At 42.5% G+C, this 23608-nt stretch overlaps 2 gene segments (V, D, J or C); both read left to right on the top strand.

Annotated features, from left to right (window-relative positions):
* Window positions 1–225: 225 nt before the first annotated feature.
* On the top strand, window positions 226–858 carry LOC137348564 (T cell receptor alpha variable 38-1-like). The segment is given in 2 exon segments: window positions 226–428; window positions 542–858. Coding segments are annotated over 2 exon segments (363 nt in total).
* A 9538-nt stretch (window positions 859–10396) lies between these two features.
* Window positions 10397–23163, top strand: LOC137348995 (Ig heavy chain C region-like). The segment is given in 7 exon segments: window positions 10397–10495; window positions 10625–10930; window positions 11591–11644; window positions 19695–19994; window positions 20207–20524; window positions 21932–22240; window positions 22740–23163. Coding segments are annotated over 7 exon segments (1725 nt in total).
* Window positions 23164–23608: the final 445 nt, after the last annotated feature.

Below are 23608 nucleotides of genomic sequence, written 5' to 3'. Positions count from 1 at the left end.
AAGGAAATCTCACTGGAGTCACGGTTACCAGTGTGCTGATGGTGAAGTTACTGGAATTTGAGAGGAAGAGTTGACGGCAGAATGAACCAAATCCATTAACAATCCCATGTTTCCGGTTACAATAACCAGACAATGGTTTCAGTCCCCGCCCCACGTCTCTAACAGCGGAACCATTCCCCATATAAGCACAGTGACTGTAGCCCAGCTCGGGGTGTTTCCATTCACTGACAGCCAGCTCACCACCTACCGCTCTCACAGCACCACTGGGGACACAAGGAAGTGAGATGAGAGAATCCTGAGCAGGACAGCAGATTATTGAGGGTGGGGATTAGAACGGGAGTCTTCAAATATCCAACCCCCCTTTTACAGAGCGACAGCGACAATGCGGCTACTCAGCATCTGGGTTGTGTGGGGAGCATTTCTGACAGGTAATTGTGGACGAAACATATTTCATCTTTTCTCACATTTCATAAACATGTTTTAAATCTGAATTTTAAACAGTCGTCAGTCTGTTCTTTTCCTGTTTAAACATGTTTTTCAGATCGGAGTCATGGAGATTCTGTCACTCAGCTCCTGCCCTCAGATGTTAAGACAGAAGGAGAAGCGGTGACTTTAAGCTGTACCTATGATACTACAAGGAGCAGCTATTATTTATACTGGTACCGGCAACACCCAGATACACAGCCCGAGTTTATACTTAGGAAGGATTATGATGATTATGAATATAAAGCAGATTTTGCCAAAACCCGTTTCTCTGTAAAGCTCCAGACCTCGATAAAATTCACCAGTTTAACCATCTCGGGTCTGCAGCTGACTGACGCTGCCGTGTATTACTGCGCTCTCTCAGCCTCACAGTGATGGAAAGCAGTCTCACCCCTGTACAAAAACTGCTTTTGGACTGTGGGTGGGAGCTCCTGTCTGTTGTGTTTGTGTAGAATCGCGGGCAGATGCAGCCACAATGTGCAGCGCGCTGTCAGGCGCTCAAATACACACCTGGAGGAAACCAAATTAACCTTGGATCAAACTGTCACCCAACTGTTTCCAGGAGCGGCCGAGAAAACAAACTGCAGAATCCAATCGGACAGACAGATCCATCACAGAATCAATCTACCGGTTAAACTGTCCTTTCCGCTTCTCAATCAGCTGCTTTCCCCTTAAAGTTGTGAATCGATATTTCGTTCTGCTCTGTGCAAGCGTTTGCTGACACCGCCAGGAATTTCTTGCTTTAATAACAGAACAGGATCCAGTTGCCATATTCTACCTGCGACTTTTATTTCTTCATATTCTAGATGTATTTTTAAACCACATATATTTAATATCGTGGAGAGAGTGCATTTTATCATTAAAAGAAAAACATTTCCATCAAAGCCGATTCAGTTATAATCCGGAATGATTCCATGGTGGAGCGATAGTGGTGTGGAGACGGTGAGGTGAGAGTGACTGACGTTATAACCAAGGCGGCATTTGAATGAGTATGGCATGAAGGAGCCCTCGCAAAACTGGAGCCATTGGGAATCAGGGGAAAAACTCTCTACTGGTTGGAGTCACACCTCGCACAAAGGCTGATGGTTTTGGTTGTTGGAGACCAATCATCTCAGCTGCAGGACATTGCGGCAGGAGTTCCTCAGGATAGTGTCCTAGTGTCCCAACAATCTTCAACTGCTTCATTAATGACCATTCAACTGCTTCATCACTGCTCCATAAGGTCAGAAGTGGGCATGTCGCTTAGCGTTCTGTTCCATTTCCAACTCCTCAGAAAATAACATAAAAACAGAATATTAAAATGCTGGCCAGGTCAGGCAGCATCTATGGAGAGAGAAACATTTAGGAACTCATGTTAACGATTTCCACATTTCCAGCATCCATAGTATTTTGCCTCAGATAATAAAGAATTCCGGGCCCGCATGCAGCAAGACCTGAACAACATTCAAGCTTGGACTGACAAGTGGCAAGTGACATTCACTTCACAGAAGTGCCAGGCAATGACCAATTCCAAGATAAAAATTCCACTATTTCCCTCTGACATTCAAAGCATTATTGTCGACATATCACTCACCATCAGTATCCTGGGGCTCACCGTTGACCATTGACCATATTGCTGAATTAATAATCTCGAGGTCCAGGCTCTGAGGATACGGGTTCAAAACCGACACTGCAGCCCGTGGAATTCAAATTTAATTAATTAATAAAATGATTTAATTTATAAAAACCTGGAATTGAAAGCTAGCCTCAGTAATGGTGCCTGAAAATTATCATCGATTATCGTAAAAACCGTCCTGGTTCACGAATGTCCTTCAGGGAAGGAAATCTGCCGTCCTTACCTGGTCTGGCCTACATGTGATTCCAGACTCACAGCAATGTGGTTGACTCTTAACTGCCTTCTGAAATGGCCTAGCAAGCCACTCAGTTGTTAAGAGCAATTAGGGATGGGCAACAAATGACGGCCTTTCCAGTGATGTCCGCATCCCATGAAAGAATAAAAAAAAATACTGTGGCTCCAAGAGCAGGTCAGAGCCTGGGTATTTGGGATATTCTGTGATGACTTCCTCGTACTGCAAAGCATATCCATCACCAATACGGCACAAGTCAGGAGTGTGATGGAATACTCTCCACTTGCCTGGATGGGTGCAGCTCCAACAACACTCAGGAAGCTCGACACCATTCAGGACAAAGAGCCCGCTTGATTGGCACCCCATGCACCACTTTAAACATTCACTCTTTCCACCATCAGCGCACAGTGGCAGCCGTGTGTACTTTCTCCAAGATGCACTGCAGAAAATCGACAAGTGATCTTTGACAGCACCTCAAAATTCGCAAAATCTACCACCGAGAAGGAGAAAGGTAGCAGGTGCATGGGAACACCACCACCTGCAAGTCCTCTGAGACCTTTATCTCTTCTATCTGCTTCTGGATTTGACCTTGTTCACCCATTAATCACAGTTGCATGCTACAATTCAACATTACTGATCATTCCTAACAAGCGGTCGCACAGAATGCGTGGGTGGGGTTGGGGGTTGGGGGTGTGGAGTGGGGATGGGCGCACAGTGATAGCGAATGAGTTGCCTGTTATACACCCCACCGGGTATTAAATTCCATGTAATTCAAGCAGGGTGACCAATGTGTTCCCAACTATTTAGTACTACCGCTCAAATTCTGCCCATCTTTAACCCATCAAGTGCTGGTGTCGTAGTTAATATTTTAATGGAGCCACCTAACTCACACAAAAATAAATATTTGCTAATGTGGAAAGTATATATGCCAGAAGTGTGTATCACTCACTGAATGAAACTAAACTTCCACAGGATCACGATAAAAGTACAGCTTTATTTTGCCAGAACCAATTTTAAATGAAATTATCCCTTTAATCGACAGATTGACCTGTTCCTGACTGGTTCCAACATCATCTCTTAGAAAAGTTCAGGCAGACACGATTCTAACGGTTTCAGCAGATATTTGTGGAAGGGGCCTCATATTCCCCTCCGAGAAATTGCCAACACAGTCGGGTGAGGGCGGTAAGATATTATTTCAAAGTGACAAAACATTGGTTGGTGTGTATATGAAGATGTTCTGTTTATTTCACTCATTGTCACCAATCAGACTGAGGTGGTTGACGGTGGTTCCGGTTTGATGAACACAAGGTGAAGATTTCATTTGGTTCATGTGTGGAAATCGCCACTGAAAGTTATTTTAGAGTAATTGCAAACTCATTCTTTTAGAATGTGTGCATTATTACCGCACAGTATGCAAACGTCAATGTAAACGCTTGCCAGGTGTTAATGCTCTTGGTGATTCGACACACAGCAGCATAAAATAAATAAACACTCAGTGAAGTGAACTATTCGGAACCTGTAATTTCCTCACACCATGGACTGCACTCACTGTGTGACTGGCTCCTCAGTCCGGTACTTTATGTTGTGATCGTCAGTATCTCTGATCAAACCCGCTATCCAATGGGAATTAATGACAAACACATCTGCAGGAAGAGTCATCAACTGCAGTAGCTTAACTCTGTGTTTCAGAACACGAGCGGCGGCTGGAGTTACTATGGTGCATCTGCAAGGTGGAAAACTCCGTGGATAGCATATTTAGGGAGGTGGTCGCACCGCACGTTAAGAATGTGCAGGCAGTGAGGGAATGGATGACCGCCAAATAGTCTACGAAAACAGGCCGCTAGTGCAGGAGTCACCTGAATTAATCTCGCTTGCCAACCGGTTTTCCATTTTGTATATGGGTGAACATGATGGTTGCTCAGAGGAGTGCAGCAAGAACCAAGTCCGTGGCACCACGGGTGGCTCAGCTGCAACAGAAGGTGAGGTAGGAAGGCTGAAGGGCAATAGTGATAGGCGATTCGTTAGTTAGAAGAACAGACAGGCGTTTCTGCGGCCGCAGACGTGACACCAGGATGATATGTTGCCTCGCTAGTGCCAGGGTCAAGGATGTCACAGACCTGCCGCAGGACATTCTTCTGGCGGAGGGTAAAACGCCAGAGGCCGTGGCCCACGTTGGTACCAACGACATAGGTAAGAAGGGGATGAGGTCCTGAAAATAGAGTTTAAAGAGTTAAGAAAGAAATTAAAAAGCAGGACCTCAAAAGCAGTAATCTCAGGATTACTTCCAGTGCCTCGTGCTAGTGATCATAGGAATAGGAAGATTAAGCGATTGAACACATGGCTGGAGAATTGGTGTCGGAGAGAGGGCATCAGATTTCTGAAGCATTGGGATCTGTTGGAGGCAGTGAGACCTGTACAAGGTGGGCAGGTTGCACCTTAGCTGGACTGGAACTAATATCCTCAGGGAAATCTGCTAGTGTTGTTTCTGAGGGTTTAAACTACATTATCAGGGGTTGGAAACCTAAGAGGGGGCTCAAATTGGAGGGAAGCAAAGCTGATAACAGGAAGTAGAAAAGTAGTAAGCGAAATTGGAAGGCAGATGAGATGAAGGCAAACATCAAATAGGATCAGAATGAGAAATAATGTTAGACAAAGATATGTGCTGAAAACAGCGGAGGTCTCAGAGGAGTATAGAAAGTGTGTGTGTGTCTGTGTGTGTGTGGGTGGGGCGGGGGGTGGGGGGGGGGGTACAAAAAAAGTAATTAGGAGAGCCAACAGGGGGCATGAAAAAACACTGGCGGGCAATATAAAGGAAAATCCCAAGGCGTTTTTATAAGTATATTAAGGGCAAAAGGATAACCAGGGAAAGAGTAGAGCCCATTAGAGACCAAAGTGATAATCTGGGTGTGGAGCCGGATGGCGTAGGTGAGGTTTTAAGTGATTACTTTACATCTGTGAGCACTATGGAGAAGGATGATGTAGGTGTAGAGATCAGAGAGGGGGATTGTGATATACTTGAACAAATTAGCATTGAAAGGGAGGAAGTATTAGCGGTTTTAGCGGGCTTAAAAGTGGATACATCCGCAGGCCCAGCTGAGATGTATCCCAGGCTGTTATCTGAGGCAGGGGAGGAGATAGCAGGGGCTCTGACACGAATTTTCAAATCCTCTCTGGCCACAGGAGAAGTGGCAAGGGACTGGAGGACAGCGAATGTGGTAGCATTATTCAAGAAGGGTAGCAGGGATAAATCAGGAAATTACAGGCCAGTGAGTCTAACATCAGTGGTAGGGAAACTATTGGAAAAAATTTGAGGGACAGGAATAATCTCCACTTGGAGAGGCAGGGATTAATCAAGGATAGTCAGCATGGCTTTGTCAGACGGAGATCATGTCTAACAAACCGATTGAATTTTTCGAGGAGGTGACTAGGTGTGTAGATGACGGTAAAGCAGTTGATGTAATCTACATGGACTTCAGTAAGGCTTTTGATACGGTCCCACATGGGAGATTGGTTAAGAAGGTAAGAGCCCATGGGATCCAGGGCAATTTGGCAAATTGGATCCAAAATTGGCTTAGTGTCAGGAGGCAGAGGGTAATGGTCGATGGTTGTTTTTGCGATTGGAAGCCTGTGACCAGTGATGTACGGCAGGGATCTGTGCTGGGACCCTTGCTGTTGTAGTGTATATTCATGATTTAGACGTGAATTTAGGAGGTGTTTCGCAGATGACACGAATATTGGTGGTGTCGTAAATAGTGAGGAGGAAAGCCTTAGATTACAGGATTATATAGATGGGCTGGTAAGATGGGCAGAGCAGTGGCAAATGGAAATTAATCCTGAGAAGTGTGAGGTGATGCATTTCGGGAGGACTAACAAGTCAAGGGAATATACAATGGGTGGTGAGACCCTAGGAAGTACAGAGGGTCAGAGGGACCTTGGTGTACTTGCCCATAGATCACTGAAGGCAGCAGCACAGCTGGATAAGGTGGTTCGGAAGGCATATGGGATACCTGCCTTTATTAACCGAGAGATAGAATATAAGAGTAGGGAGGTTATGATGGAGCTGTATAAAATGCTAGTTAGGCCACAGTGGACAGTTCTGGTCGCCATACTATAGGAAGGATGTGATTGCAATGGAGAGGATACAGTGGTGATACACCAGGATGTTGCCTGGGCTGGAGCATTTCAGCTATGAAGAGAGACTGGACAGGCTAGGATTGTTTTCCTTAGCGCAGACAAGGCTGAGGGGGGATCTGACTGAGGCATACAAAATTATGAGGGGCACAGATAGGGTATATTGGAAGAAACCTTTCCTCTTAGCGGAGGGGTCAATAACCAGCTGGCATAGATTTAAGATAAGGGGCAGGAGGTTTAGAGGAGATTTGAGGAAAACTTTTTTCACCCAGAGGGTGGCTGGAATCTGGAACACATTGCCTGAAGGGGTGGTAGAGGTAGGAACCCTCACAACATTTCAAAAGTATTTAGATGAGCACTTGAAACGTCATAGCATACAAGGCTACGGGCCAAGTGCTGGAAAATGGGATTAGAAAGCTTGATGGCCAGCACGGGCACGAAGGGCCGAAGGGCCTGATTCTGGGCTGTGTATCTCTATGACTCGACGACAAACACCACTTCATCTCTTTGAAACTCCTTGCTGGAGTACATCTGCTCTACAGGACGAGAGGGAAACTATCAAACCTACGTAGCCTCCAGTTCAGAACCAAGGCCATTCTAATCTCTGTCATCGAATTTCAGGAAGATGACGATGCTTACGTATGTGCACACTCAGAGGCCGAGCTTCAAACCCTCGTTGATGCATTCACGAGGGCTTATGAAAGAATGGGCTTTAAGCTAAACATTCGGAAGACAAAGGTCCTCTACCAACGTGCTCCCACAGTGCAACAGGGCCCACTGACTATCACGATCCATGGGAAACCACTGGACAATGTGGATCACTTCTTATACCTTGGGAACCTCCTGTGAGGAAGGGCAGACATCGACAATGAAACTCAGCATCATCTCTAGTGTGCCCGCGCAGCCTTCGGTCATCTGTGGAAAAGAGTGTTTGATGACAAAGGCCTCAAATGTGGCATCAAGCTCATGATCTACAGAGCCGCCGTTTTACTTGCTCCCCTGTATGCATTGGAAACATGGACACTGCACAGCAGACATCTCAAAGCCCTGGAGAGATATCACCAATGGAGTCTCAGCAAGATCTTGCAAATTCAGTGGCAGGACAGGCAGTTCAACATCAGTGTCCTCTCTCAGACTAACATCAGTTACGTTGGGCGGGCCACATGCTCAGCATGCCCAACGCAAGACTCCCAAAACAAACCTTCTACCCCGAGTTCCGTTAAGGCAAGAGGCTACCAGGAGGGCAGAGGAAACACTACAAGGATATTCTTAAACCCTCCTAAAAAAAGGTGAAATCTCCACTGATGCATGGGAATCTCTTGCCCGAGACCATCCAAAATAGAGAAGAAGCATCCGCAAAGCTGCCAGACAATTTTAACAACGTCGACATGCCCAGGCAGTGCCCAAGTGCAAACAGCGGAAGGAATTTCGAGCATCCCTTTCACTCGCTTCACCAAACACCACCTGCCCCACCTGTGGCAGATCCAGAATTGGATATTCAGTCACCTAAGGACCCACAAACCTGTTCTACTGTGACTGAAGTAATTTAAGTGAGCATATGTTGAGTGCTTTGATGTACAGGAAAGGAATGCGTGTTCAGAAATATTACAATCGTCCCTCCTCAACCCTGTCATATTCTCCCTTTATATCTTTGAGACGACAATTTAACAGCAACAGAAAAGGATCATCAATACTGCAGGGATATTTCTGGGCTTCTCTTGGTGAATGGAGCTAAATTGTTCTGGATATCCTCGAGAATTAAATGAACTGGAAAATCAGGAAGGACTGAAGGCGTCAGGCTGATACAAATGGAATAAAGGGGCGGCTTCGTGTTAGGAATAGTCAATCACAGTGATGAGAATGTAGAACAGCATCTTTCAGGCCCATCGATCCATGTCCATCAATTCATCCATCAATCCATTCTGCGGTTCTTTAAACAAAACATTCAGACATCCAACTATCCATTAATTCTGGCAACTCTGCAGCCATTCCTCCATCCACACAAAGAAGCAGATGTATGTATTTCAGAATGTATACTCTCTCTGAGGCCCTCTCTGTCTGATTATCTATCTATCTATCTATCTATCTATCTATCTATCTATCTATCTATCTATCTATCTATCTATCTATCTATCTATCTATCTATCTATCTATCTGTCTATCTATCTATTACAATATTATGACTTGCTGGTCAGATCCTCGAGTGGACTGTTGCCGCTAACAGGGACGCTGGATATATTTCATTTCCTGAGAGACGGAAAAATAAAATTGACTCCAGTATTGTTGCTGGGTAGATATGTTTATGAATAGGCCTCTTTGACAATGTTAAGGGTTTGAAGTTGGCTTTCAGCCAAGCGGTAAGTAGTGAGGAAACAGATCTTTGATTTACTGCACAGAACCCCCACATGCTTCCTGTAAATGACACTGGGCGTTCGAGCCTCCCGAACGGCAATCGGCTGGGTTGCTGCCAAATAATGTGTGGGGGCAGATTAGCGTGAATATGAATGGACAAAGATGGGACTTAACTATTTGTACATTAACCTATTTAGCAGCGCTCTTACAAGAAAGGACGCATTTTACGAGGTAACACATCTAGACAATGATTTTTGGTAAATTCAGTGCTCATAATATGATAAAATGGGACCGCAAAATAATAAATTGACCCACATGACAATTAAATGTAATTCTAGATAACTAAGACAATTTATTTTGTAGTGCATAAAGTTCTAGAGAGAGAGAGTTTAATGACCCCAGGCACACCGTATTGTGATACTGAGAATTTCAAAGTAAATAAATAAATAGGTGGAATTGCCTTGAATCCGCTGCATTTCCTTGAATTTTCTCACAGAGCTGTGTATCACATTCAAACTAAAGACTCCTTTATTACTGATAACAGCTGTGTACAGTGCAAATATTTATGATTATTTGGATTGCATATCCAGCCCTCTCATCGACAGGATACCAATGGGTACAGAAATGATCAGTTTGCAATCCGTTTCCACAGCAGATAAAAGGTTTATTCTTGTCATACTCTGTCGCTAAGAGTAGAGTTTCTGCTGCTGGTGTATGTTAAACAGTCTGTCCCTATTAAAGTTAGCTGCAATGATTTGGGTGCAAGTGGATAGTTTGTTGATCACCGTGTCGGTTCTGATTCACTGGCTTCTCTTTTTCAAAAACTGATCTGAATTTGATGTGTCTCCGTCAACTCACTCCTTAATTATCAGGCAAACGGACAACTTTCACAGCTAATTTTCAAAGGAGTAGCTTCGGGTCACATAGACAGGAGCAATTCGAGACATGGACACACACAGACAGACAGACAGACACACACACACACACACAGACACACAATTGTAATTAGTGAGGAACTTATATTCAGTTCTGGTCCTAAATCGTGTAATTGCAGCCATTCACAATGCGAATGCAATCACTTTCCTAATATCCCGCATTTAGTCACATAAATTGATAATTCTTATTTTCCGGGATAATTTATTGGTACAGATTGAAGGTATTGATAGCGAGAGAAACAGAGCACATACTAGCAGTCGCTTTAGACCCTGATACCATAATTTAATCTTAGATATTCACATCCTCCGAGAAGAGTTGAGGAAATAAAGGGATTTAATTCACAGTCCACAATGTAATTATTTATTGCTGAACACATTCTCAATTTCAATATCTCCATTTAGTACTCTGTAACACATTGCATTGAAACCATTCTGTCAAATAACTATCCCTGGATACAGATAAAAAGTTCACATTTAATAATATCCCAGTGTAAATAGATGAGTCCATTCTGTTAGTGATGTGGAGGTGGGACGTGGATCCGATAACCGCCGGTATCAGGGATCAATAGGCGGCGCCTGTAACCTCGCCCCCTTCTGCCGGGTATTTAAATGCCGGTCACTGGAACCGCAATACAATAGTCCGGGAGTGGGTTTGCTCAGTGAGTTCTTACCAGAACCATTTTCCCCGAATTGCCAGAAAGATGAGGTCGGCGATTTCTCTCAGTCTGTTGCTGGTTTTCTTATCCCGTGAGTAGTTTTTATTGCCTGATTCTCTCACTGTTACTGTCTCAGTGTTAGACTCTCTCTCTGGAATGTTACAGAGTCAGGAATCATTTCACCAGGATTAATCCTCGGGTTTTTTGATATTTTTGACAGGTGTCCATTCGGATGCCGTGTTGACTCAGCCAGAGGCAGAGACCGGGAGACCCGGAGGCGCCCTGAAACTGACCTGTAAAACCAGCGGGTTCAGTCTAGGCAGCTTCAATATGTATTGGGTCCGACAGGTTCCCGGGCAGGGGCTGGAGTGGTTAGTTTATTACTATAGTTCATCCAGAGATGCTTACGCACCAGGGATTCAAAATCGATTTACCGCATCCAAAGACACTTCAAACAACACCTTCGCTTTGGACATGAAGAACCTGAAGACAGAAGACACCGCCATCTATTACTGTTTTGGAGTCCCACAGCGAGAGAAACCAGGGCTGGACCCGCACAAGAACAGATCATGGGGGAATTCGAGATATTCTATTATAACCTGACGGTCAGTACTTGCTAAATACCATATTAACAGTAGTGTTCAGAACCAGACCTTCTCCCGTCTGGTACTAAACTAACACAGTGAAAATTCAATGGTGCAAATCTAAGACACTGACCGAAGTATTGATGAGTAATTTTGGCCGTGCTGATATTTATGTTAACAGTGTCAGTAATTGCAGCGAGTGGTTAAGATCTGGAATGCGCTGCCTGAGAAAGTAGTGGAGGCAGGTTCAATTGAAGCATTCATAGTTCTATGGAAAGGAAGAATGTGCAAGGATATGGGGCTAAGGCAGGGACTGGGACTGAGGGAATTGCTCTTTCAGAGAGCCAGTGCCGACACGATGGGCCGAATGGCCTTCTTCCGCGCTGCAACAAATGTTGGTTTCAATGTGACTGTTACTTGTAGGGAGTTACTTGGATCTGTGTTCGCTTCCTACTGAATGGTGTAAACTTTTGGATATATTCTGTGCTGGATCAGAAGGGAATTTCTATTTGAAGTGAATGTTGAGAGACAGTACTGGACAGAGACTGAGTGCAGTATTTGTACGGGTTCGTGTCACTGTGGTATTCTCGTGGGTATGGATAGTTCGTACTATCATGAGTTCTGGGGACAAGGGACCATGGTGACGGTGACTGCAGGTAAAAAAACATAAACTCATTCAGCAACTGGTTTATTTGTGTTTTTATTTTATATTTCTGCTTATGTTAATGATACATTCCTTCACTGAAATGTGGTTTCACTGGATTCCCCATTGAGATTTGTTGCAATGGTTTCATTTCATTTGCTGCAACGGGATTAGAGAATTTAATTTGAGGGATTCAGCGCCTGATTGATTTGATGTGGTGTTTATTTGCTGATGGGACTGTGTGTCTGGGCTACTTTAAATACCTAACGTACTTTAAGCTGTTTGAAATTTCTGCAATTTTTAATCTTGGTGACATCTAGTTGCTCAAGGTTTTCTGATCAAACACAAACAATAAGCGTTTAAATATGTTTGAAGTAAGATTATAGGCAGAAAGCCTCAGCGATCAAAGATAACCTCACGGTATTTTGATCTATTTTTATTTGTGATAATTAAATTGTAATATATTAATTTAATGCGCGCATGCGCTCATATATAACACGATTTTGATGTAATTAAGAACCACTAAAATAACAAATTTACAGGTTCGCTCAGATTTAATTTAATATAAATTCACATTATAATTTCGTAATATCAGCCAGTATTACTAAAATATGCAATATCAATTTATTAAACATGTTTCTTCTACGAACAATTCTGTTGCCATTATTTTATATATCTGGCAAATATAGCAATTAATTCCTTCAGAAACAGGTGGGTTCTGTGGATCCTGTGTTGAGATTTTTTTTTGCAATCTTACATTTGATTCTGCTGAAAGGGTTTGTAGAATTGAGCTGCTTCTCTGTGAAGCGTACTGAGGCGGGATTCAGCCCCCCAGTGATGTGATTGCTTGTTTACCTGCTGAGGAGAGTGTGTGTCTGGATTACTTTGAAGAAGTGCAATGTGTGAAACTATTTGGCGTTTCTGCATTGTCTAACCTCGGTGACAGCGGCGTCTGCCGGTTTCTGATCATGTTTAAAACCATTTGAAAGACAGTAGAACATTGACAGGTTTCAGAAAGTAAAACAAAAGTTAAAAGAGATTATAATGTTTTATTTATTTAAGCGATAATTGCAGATTAAACTATGAAGCCATGGTTAACCACGCTCATTCAGTACGTGAAATGTTGCTGCAATTGCAAACTACATCAGTGCCAATTTTGTAGATTAGAGATTAAAGCTAATGTAATTCAAGCAATTATATTGCGGCAATATCTCACGCTATTCACCAAAATATGCCTTAATATTCATATCAATTCATTATTCATTAATCGCCTTTCACAATTCTGCTCTGCCCTGCGCAAAATTAATGGGACCGGGAATTTTTATAGGCTGGAGGCAATTTTTAATTATGCCTGAAATGATTTCAGTAAGAACATATCGATTCTACCGCTGTGTTCGATTTGATGATCGGTTTTGAATGAATTGTTGTATCCCTGATTAAAACAGAAGAAGGACAGTTTGAATTTACGTATATCTTACATAGGAGTTGTCAATTGCAGTTTGTCAATGTCTGGTTATTACATTCTTTGTGTGCAGCCGAAACCACGTTCTTCATTCAATGTCTTTGGATAGTTGTTGGATAGCGAGATAATTATCACTCATATAATCTTGAACGTTTTTTCTGAGAGGTAGAAGTCGCTGGCAGTCAAATGATTGTTCACATGTTTATATTTGAATTGAAGAAAGTTGCAGACTGCATAAGGCTGGCGACGGACAATAACACCTTGAAATTCAAGCAGATACATTTAATTACAAAAGATTCATGTTAGCTTTGAATTCAATGACAACATCCTGTCTCCCGTAGCTGTGCTGCGCACAGGTTAGATTTAATACAAAGGACAGATTATATCTGAGAGTTATGCTTAATTCTTATTAAATATTAAATTTAACAGCACAGTCCCGACTTAATTTGCTCTTTAAATTTCAGTGTGGTAGATAATCTGAATGAAATGTTCTCGTCCAGTTTTAATGATTATTTTGGAACTTCTTCAATAAATAACATAATATAATTCATAATTAATTTACAAGGCTTGTGTGAATGACGGGGTAAAATATATAAAAAGTGTCTCTGTTATTCAATAGCGGCAGCACTGTTACTGATCGCAAACTGCCCGGGTGTTTGTTTTTAAATATTTTTATATAATTACTATTTGGACAATATATAAACTCGAGAGTTCTGCAGGCAAATAGACGAACTTACAGCCCATCAGCAGTTAGCGCGCTGTGATCCCGGCCAGATTTGGAACTATTTAAAATATTCCGTTGTTAAATCCATCGTGTGAAATAATCGCTGAGAATAGACTGAGTTTATGATATATCAATGTGTTCAGAAACATGCATATTTTACAATTGTGTAGATAAAAAGCAGGGCAGTAGAAGGTGTTCTTCACTTTAAGTTAATGAAATATGATTAGATTTAAGTAAAATATAGATTTATGAATGTTTTCATCCAATCATATGTCTTATTTAATATTATTAAATGTCATATTAATCATTTATTATTTCACAAAGTGCTGGTCAGAAACAGGTCTAGAATAAATATTTACTCATATTATGATATTACAGTTAAATCAGCTAACACGAATCTTAACATATAATAACAGTGCTAATTCATTAAACATGTGACCTCCCAAAATTGAGTAGTGTGCTGACAAAAATTACAGTTCGTGCGATATCTCAAAGGTTGGACAGAATGAGTTTCGAAAACAATACATTTCTTACTCGGCTGTGCTCAGCTCGATAAGGTGCCGACACAGATTTCAATGAATTAGCTTCTCAATGATTTTACTCGTTATGTTTAACTATGAAATTATACCAAACCAGTGGGTAATCGGTTTTTAATGTAATTGCCTTCGGATTCTTTAAATATCACGTGTCATCGTAACACTGAGTCCCTGTTACCGACATCAAATTACCCTGAATTGTTATATTTGATGTCCTAATTTTCTGGGGAACTAAATATTACACAGATTTTATTATTATTATAGATTTCAAGAATACAGACAAACAGGGAGAAATAGTTGGAAGTCGAAGGAATTTTTGAAATGAATATCAGTTTAATTTCAAAGAAGTGACAGACATGGAATTGACGCAATTTGACAATTGATAAATTAGAATGAACCAGCTTCATTGAAATTGACAGATTGAACAGATCTATCTGCTGAGAGCCCGATTGTTCCCCCATTTAGGTCTGTTGTGTTTTTGTGCACCTGCTGACTGTGTCGGGATCAGGATTCCTCCCCCGACTGATTGTAAATATTCTGGTTCATTCTTCTGTATTTCAGGGAGTGCAATTTGACACATCTATTTAAGCCGTTTGTATCTGTGACACATGTGAACGTTTGGCTTTACGTTTGACGAGGTGCTTGAGAAATGAGACCCGTAAGCCATTTTGTGACAATTAGAAATAAAAGTTCCGAAACATGACAGACAGACCTTAGGGGGAGCTTTGGTTAGTTTGCAACCAGTACTGTGTCTACCGTGGGAGAGTTTGATTCGACAATGTAGAGAGAGCTTTAGTCTATTTTTCATCCGTGCTGTAACTGTCCTACGACTGTTCTATGATTATTCGATGGGACAGTGTAGAGGGAGAAATTAAACTTAGTTGAACCTGCCCTGGACATATTTAATGGGACAGTCTTGAGGGAGCTTTTTTTTATATCAAACCAGTGCTGCACCTGACTTGAAACGTTCGGCAGTTCCCTGTAGACGTGACTTTCCTCGGAATCCAACCCTTGCTATGTTAGACCTTACAACGCATGACAGGGCCGTACAAAGTGATCTTTACTCTATATCTCAACTGTCCGGCAGCTGACCAGCGAGTGTTTACCCCGCAATGTTCAAGGAACTTTCATCTGAATCTAACTAATAAATTGTGAGTTCTCGAGCCAGAATTTAATACTAAATTCTTCCATTATCCAGAAGAAGCGCCGTGCATTAATTGCTGTCAACATTCTTTCATGCCCAATTTTTCATGAATTAAGTATCTTTAAACATTTAAGTCTCAGATAATCAATGAATGAGACTGGCCTGATCTTGAACGCACTTTCAGTACAAACAGTTTCATGAAGTGACTGTAACGCTCCGGAAAGCAGCGTCTGCTCTGATTTTATGGGAGACTGGAAGTTATTTTGACGACTTAAATGGAAAAGAGTCGAGACTCCCGCTCCAAATAACCATCATGATCACCTGATGCTTAAAACCATCATGTCATTTAATTATTTGTAAATGGTAAGAGGCAGTGATAAACTCGGGTGAGATGCAGTTATTAAACTGGGTCACAACAAAAAGCACAAAGTCGCTAAACTACATTTCTGTGGACTATTTAAAGTGATAGCGTCAGCCTGCAAGCAGTGTCATTTACAATAAGGTTCAGGTCTGTCGCAGTATCCTCTTGACTAATATGTGCCAAATTCATCAGATCCTTTTGTTTAAAACTCCTTGTTCATTATAACAAGCAATAACAATAGAACTGAAAGACATGTTCAAAATTATTAAGGCTTTCATTCCATTAAATTGGGAAGATCTGATTTTACTGAATAGTGTAAATCATAGAATTGTATAGCACAGAATGTGGTGATTCGGCCCTTTATGCCTGTGTCGGCTCTGAAAGTTCTCTCCAAAATAATTCCACAAGCCAGCATTTTCTTATAATCATGTTGATTAGTCGCCTTCCAGGACATCTCCAGTTGCCTTGGGCATTCCAGACGCTCTTTTAGAGAGCCAGCATGGACATGACGGGTTGAATGGTCTCCTTTTTGTGCTGTAACCAACTCAATGGTTCTATGATAAACACCCTCTGTTTGAAAAGAGACCTATTTCAGCACCACACTGGATCGTCCAAATTATTTTGCCAATTATTTCAAATCTGCAACCTCTTGTTAACGTCCCACTTGCCAGAGGAAAAAGATTCTCCTTATCAAAACCTCCCATCACTTTGAATATAACTCTTCAGTAACCGCTTAACTTTCACTGCACTAAGGAGAACAATTCGGCTTGTATGATCTCTCCACATAACTGAACTCCCTCAGTCTTGACCTTATCCTGGCAAACCTCTTCTGTACTCTCCCCAAGAGCTTGCAATCATTCCTAAAGTGTGGTGGCCAGAATTGTGCAAAAATGTTCCAGCCTAATTAGTGATTCACAAAGCTTTACCATGAATTCCTTGTTTCTGTATTCAATCCTGTTTACAAGACCGTCTTCAAAAAATGTGAATATGCACCCGAGTTCTCTTACTAGCCTTCAAAATAGTATTGTTTTATTCTTTCATGGGATGTGGGCTTCACTGTGGAGCTGGAGTCAATGTAGGCCAGACCTAGTCAGAACAGCAGATTTCCTTCTCTAAAGGACATTAGTGAACCAGCTGGGCTTTTCCGACAATCGATGAAAGTTTCATGACAGCATTACTGAGACCAGTTTTCAAATCCAGATCTGCACCAGTTAGTGGAATTTAAATTCCACAAGCTGCTTTGGTGGGATTTGAACCCATGTCTCAAGGGCATTAGCATGGGCCTCTGGATTGCTAATTCATTGGCATTGCCGCTTTTCCACAGTCTCCCATTTAGTGTACATTCACGTTTCATGTTATTCCTCCAAACGTGCATCATTTCACATGTATCCGCATTAAATTATATCTGTTACATACAATTCACCTGTCTGTCTATGTCCTCCTGAATAAGAGCAAAATACTGCGGATGCTGGAACTCTGAAATGAGAACCGGAAGTGCCGGAAATACACAGTAGGTCTGGCAACATCTGCGCAGAGAGAAACAGAGTTAACGTTTCAGGTCTGCGACCTTTCAACAGAACTGGAAAAAATAGAAATGTAACAGTTTTTGAGCAAGCGAAAGGGGTAGGCGGTGGTGAGGGACGAGAAGGAAGGACTGTGACAGGATGGAGGGGGGAGGGATTAAATGGCAGGTGTCAAGGAACCGGAATGCAAATGGAGTGCTAAATAGTTGTAGCGGAAAGTAAAGCATGAGTTCAGAAAGGGTGCTAATGTCAGATTAATGAACAGATCTATACAAAGGCAAAAACATGAAAAATAAGTTAGAGACTAGCACATGATTACAAATAAATAAATATTTTAAAAAGAATATATTTGTATACAAAATAAAATTAAAACGAAATAAATAACATAAAAAATAACAAATAATCAAAAATAATGGGGCTTATGGCCTGAAATTATTGAACTCAATATTGAGTCCAGAAGGACGTAGAATGCCTAATCGAAAGATGAGGTGCTGTTGCTCGAGCTTGCACTGATGTTAACTGCAACAGGCAGACGACGGAACTATGGGCATGGGAACAAGGTAGAGAATTAAAATGACAAGCAACCGGAAGCTCAGGATAATGCTTGAGGACTGAATGGAAATGTTCTGAAAAGTGGTCACCCAACCTGCGTTTGGTTTCCCCAATGTAGAGGAGATCGCCTTGTGAGCAGCGAGTACTGCATAGTAAATTGAAAGAAGTACAAGTAAATCGCTGCTTTACCTGGAAGGACTCTTTGGGCCTTGGATGGAGAGGAGGGAGGAGGTAAAATGGCAGGTATTACAACTCCTGCGATTTCATGAGAAGGTACCATGGGAAAGGGACTGATGGAGGAGTGGACCAGGGTGTCGCGGGGGAACAATACCTTTGGAATGCTGACAGTGGAGGGGAAGGGAAGATGTGTTTTGTGGTGGCATCACGCTAGAGTGTGGCAGAAATGGCAGAGGATGATCCTTTGCATATGGAGACCGGTACGGTGGAAAATGAGGACAAGGGGAACCCTGTCACAGTTGTAGGAAGGAGGGGAAGGGGATGAGAGCCGAAGTGCGAGAAATAGATCAGACACGGTCGAGGGCCCTGTCAACCACAGTGGGGAGGAATCCTTCTCTGCTATTATTTTGTAGTATTTTATAATTCTGGGTCATCCTTTATGAACACGTTAGGACTTGGTTTATATGTATTGTAACTACCAGATCTAGCAGTCGGAGTTGTAGCGTGAGGAAAACTAAGCCGATTGGAATTTAAACAGGTGTATCCCAGGAACACAACAACGGTATGCATTTCAGCGTAGTAATACGCCCCAAGACGATTCACAGGTGCGTAATAAAACGAAAATCTGACAACGAGTCATATAAGGCGATACTAGTTCTGTTCAGCAAAAGCTTGGTCAACGAGAGAGCTTTTAGGGCAGCGTCTTAAAAGCGAAAGATGGATGAATGTTACTATCATGGAATGGCCTGATTTCGTGCAGATGTTAAGAGCTGATAGAAGGAGGATACAGAGAGGTGCTCAGTGGATATAATGTGGAAGAATCTAATGTGAACATAGTTGGAATGAGGAAAGTGTTCCTTAACAGTGGCTCAAGAGCTAAAGGATGTCCACGGTATAATATTCTAGCATTTGTTCGGGATAAAGCAGCCTGATGGACAGAATGTCCCTTTCAGACTGCGAACATTTCTGTTGTACAATACTGGAGTTACACGAAAGCATTTACATCCGGTCTCACAGCCCAAAGAAGCTCAAACGCCACTATAGATTTTGATGGGAAAATAATGGAATTACTTTGCCTGGTAGTCAAGTTTCGAGTTTTTCACGAATTTTATAAGCACATATTACGATGGCACTTTTGAAGAGTAGTTCCTATTTTGTTGCAGGCGGCTGTGGGCAACCCAGCAGACAATTTGAACAAAACAAATTTCCAAAAACGGCATTGAGTTAAATGGCAAGATAACTTTTTTCCAAAGTGCTGTTGGTTAAGAAATAAATGTTGGTCGAAATAGCGGGGAAACTTCTCTGCTCTTCTGTTTCAATCCAGTGAAAGGTAATTTATTGAGATGACTTCAACAGGTTCTTATTTTTGTCATGTGATAGAGATAAAGAGAGATGTGTTCCTGACCAGGTGACCGACAGCTGATGATCACCACATGATGGAACTGAAGCTCAGATGCGGATGAAGGTTTCAATCGGAGAAAATTTGGAATCAGTTTCCAGCTGGAGTCAAATTTCGCCTTGTTTGATTACTTAATAAGCACGAATCACAGAGTCTAACTTGCTCAATCTGCTGCTCTTTTCCAGAGACACCGTCTCCCCCCACCCTCTATGCCCTGATCTCCTCCTGTGAACAACCCAACACCGGTGGCTCCGTGACCTATGGCTGTTTGGCGATGGACTACATCCCCGAAATCACCAGCGTTTCCTGGAAGAAAGATAAAGAGCCGATCACCACTGGAGTGAAGACTTACCCGTCAGTGCTGAACAAGAAGGGAACCTACACCCTGAGCAGCCTGTTAACCATCACCGAGTCAGAGGTGGGAAGCAGCAAAATCTACTGCGAGGTTCGACGCGGAGAGTCGCTCTGGATCAAAGAAATTCCAGGTTAGTGTTTTGGAAACTGTGAAAAACAGAAGAGATAATTATCTTCTGTAGAGCCTTGGCTATACCAGATTTCGAGCACTGTGCAAAGTTTTGATCCTTGGAAACTCCAGTTAGTGTCAGCTTGACAGCAAAGAACCCATAAAGATATTAGAACAGTTTGCATTTCTTATTAATTTCTTCTGCAATAAATGTCTAACATGTGTTTCTTCAAGATGGTAGAAGTGACATCGTCCATCCAACTGTTATCCTCACCCAGAGTTCCAGTGAAGAAATCACAAGCAGCAGATTTGCAACTGTCGTGTGTTCAATCATCGATTTCCATCCAGAGTCAATAACCGTGAGTTGGTTGAAGGATGGACAACCCATGGATTCGGGCTTCGTCACCTCTCCCGCCTGTGAAGTGAACGGTACCTACTCAGCGACCAGCCGGCTGACAGTCCCCACTGAGGAATGGTTCACCAACACAGTCTATAACTGCCAGGTCTCCCATCAAGGGGTCACCCAAAGCCGAAACATCACCGGATCTCAGGGTAAGAAACGCAAACTGAGGAAGCTGCAGATCAGTCTGCGCTCCGATGTTAATCAAAGACAGGAATTTACTGGAACTTGCATAAAGCACAGAATAATTTCTAATTTAACATCATGTTGGTTTTTTGCTTCATTCCATTGTGAGTTTCGAATTAGGATTGCTCACTGTTCAACATGTCATCACGTCACCAAAGAAGATTTCCCTTAGCTTTGATGTCACATAGTGAGTGAGGTGGCCTTGATATCAGGTTTATCCTGAGTTGGCTGATCATATTCGGAGCGGAAATAGGTGTCTGGAAGCATTTCCTCGTCACAGCCTCTGGATCAAGTGGAAACAGCATCTACCCTACTTAGAAAACTGTGTTCACGTCTGGATTTCGGAGCTCAGGAAGAATATATTGGTTCTGGAACTGGCGCAACAACAAATTCATTTGAATGATCGGGGGCTGAACGGGTTAAATGAAGAGGACAGGTTTTACAGACCAAACTAGCATCCCTTTGAGTACAGCAAATTACAGGGGAATCTAGTTGAGCTGTTTAAGATATTTACTGGAATTGATGGAGTCGATGGAACTAAATATTTCCTCTAGCGTGGGCTCCAGAACAAGGGGCACAGCCTTCATATTGGATCAGGTTCATTTAGGGATGATATCAGGAAGGAGCTCTTCACACAGTGGGTAGTAAACATCTGGAATTCTCTCCCCCAACTCGCTGTTGAGGCTTGGCATCAATTGAAACTTTCAATGTTGCGATTGATAGATTTAAGTTAGGCAAGGGTATTAAGGGTTACATATGGGTAGACGGCATTAAGGTACAGTTCAGCTATCGTCTGGTTGAATAGCGGAACAGGCTCGAGGGGCTGAATGACCTACTCTTTTTCCTATGTTTCTATTACTTCCCTCTGGTCAGATCGCCTTCTGACTCCAGACTGACATCCGAGGAGTTCTCACTCATGACAGATATTAGCAAACCAGCTTATACCATTATTGCAAATTATTCTCCACCAGAAAAGGCCCCTTGCAACTGCATTTTCCCCGACACTTCACCCCTCCTCTGACTGGTTCCGGTACATTTTCAACTCCCCAAATATCGTGACAAGACACCAGAAATTAACTTTGTTTCCTGTTGGGCCTAAAATTCGGGAATTTATTTCACACTCGTTTTCAGCCTGAATATATTACATGTCTAGCTTATGCCCTTGGGTGACAGAGCCATTATATTCAGCGGAGATTCGATCCGGCGGGAATGAACCTAGATCTCCCAGAAGCTTTTACAAATCGTTGCCCTTCCAATGAACGTTGTTGTTGAAACAAATTTTTTTAAAACTTTCCTGAAGAAAGGGAAGGGTGAATACTGCTGTCCTAATTCTGAAGATGAAGCTTTGGTTGACTTTAATTTCTGTTTCACAGATCGTTCCCCTTGCAGTGACCCAGTAATTAAACTACTGCCACCATCAATAGAACAGGTCTTACTGGAGACGACGGTGACCTTAACCTGCGTCGTGTCTAATGCTCCTTATGGAGTCAACGTGGCCTGGACACAAGAAAAGAAGCCTTTGAAATCAGAAGTTGCCATCCAACCCGGAGAGGATCCCGACAGTGTGATCAGCACTGTAAACATCTCGACACAATCCTGGCTGAGTGGGGTTGAGTTCTACAGTGTGGTGAGCCATCAGGATCTGCCGACTCCTCTCAGAGATTCCATCCACAAGGAAGAAGGTGAGCGGTGAGATTGAAGCTACAAGTGAGAGGTTGTGCTACTTCCGGTGTTTGTGAAAGGGACAAATCTTCCTATCAAGTGGTCTGACGGATTATTCTGAGAATTTACTTGTAATTCATTAACAAAACTCTCTGAAATCATAGATGATGCTTTTAAGTGGAAGCCCAATAAGTAGATGATGGAGAAAGTAATCGAAAGAGATGAAATAAGGTGGGAAGAGGTTCGGCGGCAGCATAAACACCAGCACAGGCTAGTTGGGGGGAATGGCCTGTTTCTGTGCTGTAAATTCGATGTAATTTTGCCGTCTAATCCTTTAAGTTCTCAGCGAGGAGGATTGCATCCGCCTCTGCTCCAGGCTGGAAAACAGGGCTGAACCCAGAGGGGAAAAGGAAAACCATTAAAATTCAGCGCAAAGCCCACTACTCTCATATCTAACCATCGGTTTCATTGGTTCTGGAATTCTCCAGTTTATTGACATTTATTATAATTTTTCTGCAGTTAAAAATCTGCGGGAACCATCCGTGTCTGTCCTTCTGTCCCCGGCAGAAGACGTCTCCGTTCAGAAGTTCCTCTCCCTCACCTGCTTAGTGAGAGGTTTCTCCCCCCGGGAGATCTTCATCAAGTGGACCGTCAATGACAAGTCGGTGAATCCCGGAAACTACAAGAACACCGAGGTGATGGCGGAGAACGACAATAGCTCCTACTTCATCTACAGCCTGTTATCCATTGCAGCGGAGGAGTGGGCCAGCGGCGCTTCTTACTCCTGTGTGGTGGGACATGAAGCGATCCCCTTGAAGATCATCAACAGAACAGTTAATAAATCCAGTGGTAAACCGAGTTTTATGAACATTTCCCTTGCTCTGTTGGACACTGTCAATTCATGTCAATGAGAATCTCTCGATTGCATTTCAATTCTTAAATAAAAAAATAAAGACCGTTTCCTCCAATCACGATTTAAATACACAACCGCTCAATTAATTTTGCTTCCCAGATTTTCTAAGCGTAGATCTATTCATCTAAAGCAGGATATTTTCAAGTCTTGAAGAACCAGTGCTTCCAGCTCAGAAACACTAGAGGTTAGAGACAGAGGAAAGCTGATTTATTATCGGATTCCATAGAGTAACTTCAGCAACCTTTCTCCCGTTGGGGGAAAATATTATCTTTGCCTTTTCTAGCAAACAGGCTCAGCATATTTAGATCTCACTGTGCCTGCTTCTCGTGTTGTCCATCCCTTCAGAATTGGGCCAGTTTTAAGTTGCAGCATTACACACATGGGAACTGAAGTGAGGGCCACACAAAAATACGAAGTGTACCACATGTCCTCCATTAGAACGAGGGCAAATGATAATTTATTAACCCACCGTACC

Source organism: Heterodontus francisci, chromosome 34, assembly GCF_036365525.1.
Source record: "Heterodontus francisci isolate sHetFra1 chromosome 34, sHetFra1.hap1, whole genome shotgun sequence".
Lineage (NCBI taxonomy): Eukaryota > Metazoa > Chordata > Chondrichthyes > Heterodontiformes > Heterodontidae > Heterodontus > Heterodontus francisci.
The sequence above is the reverse complement of the archived record's forward strand: the minus strand, read 5'-3'. Positions and strand labels throughout refer to the sequence as shown.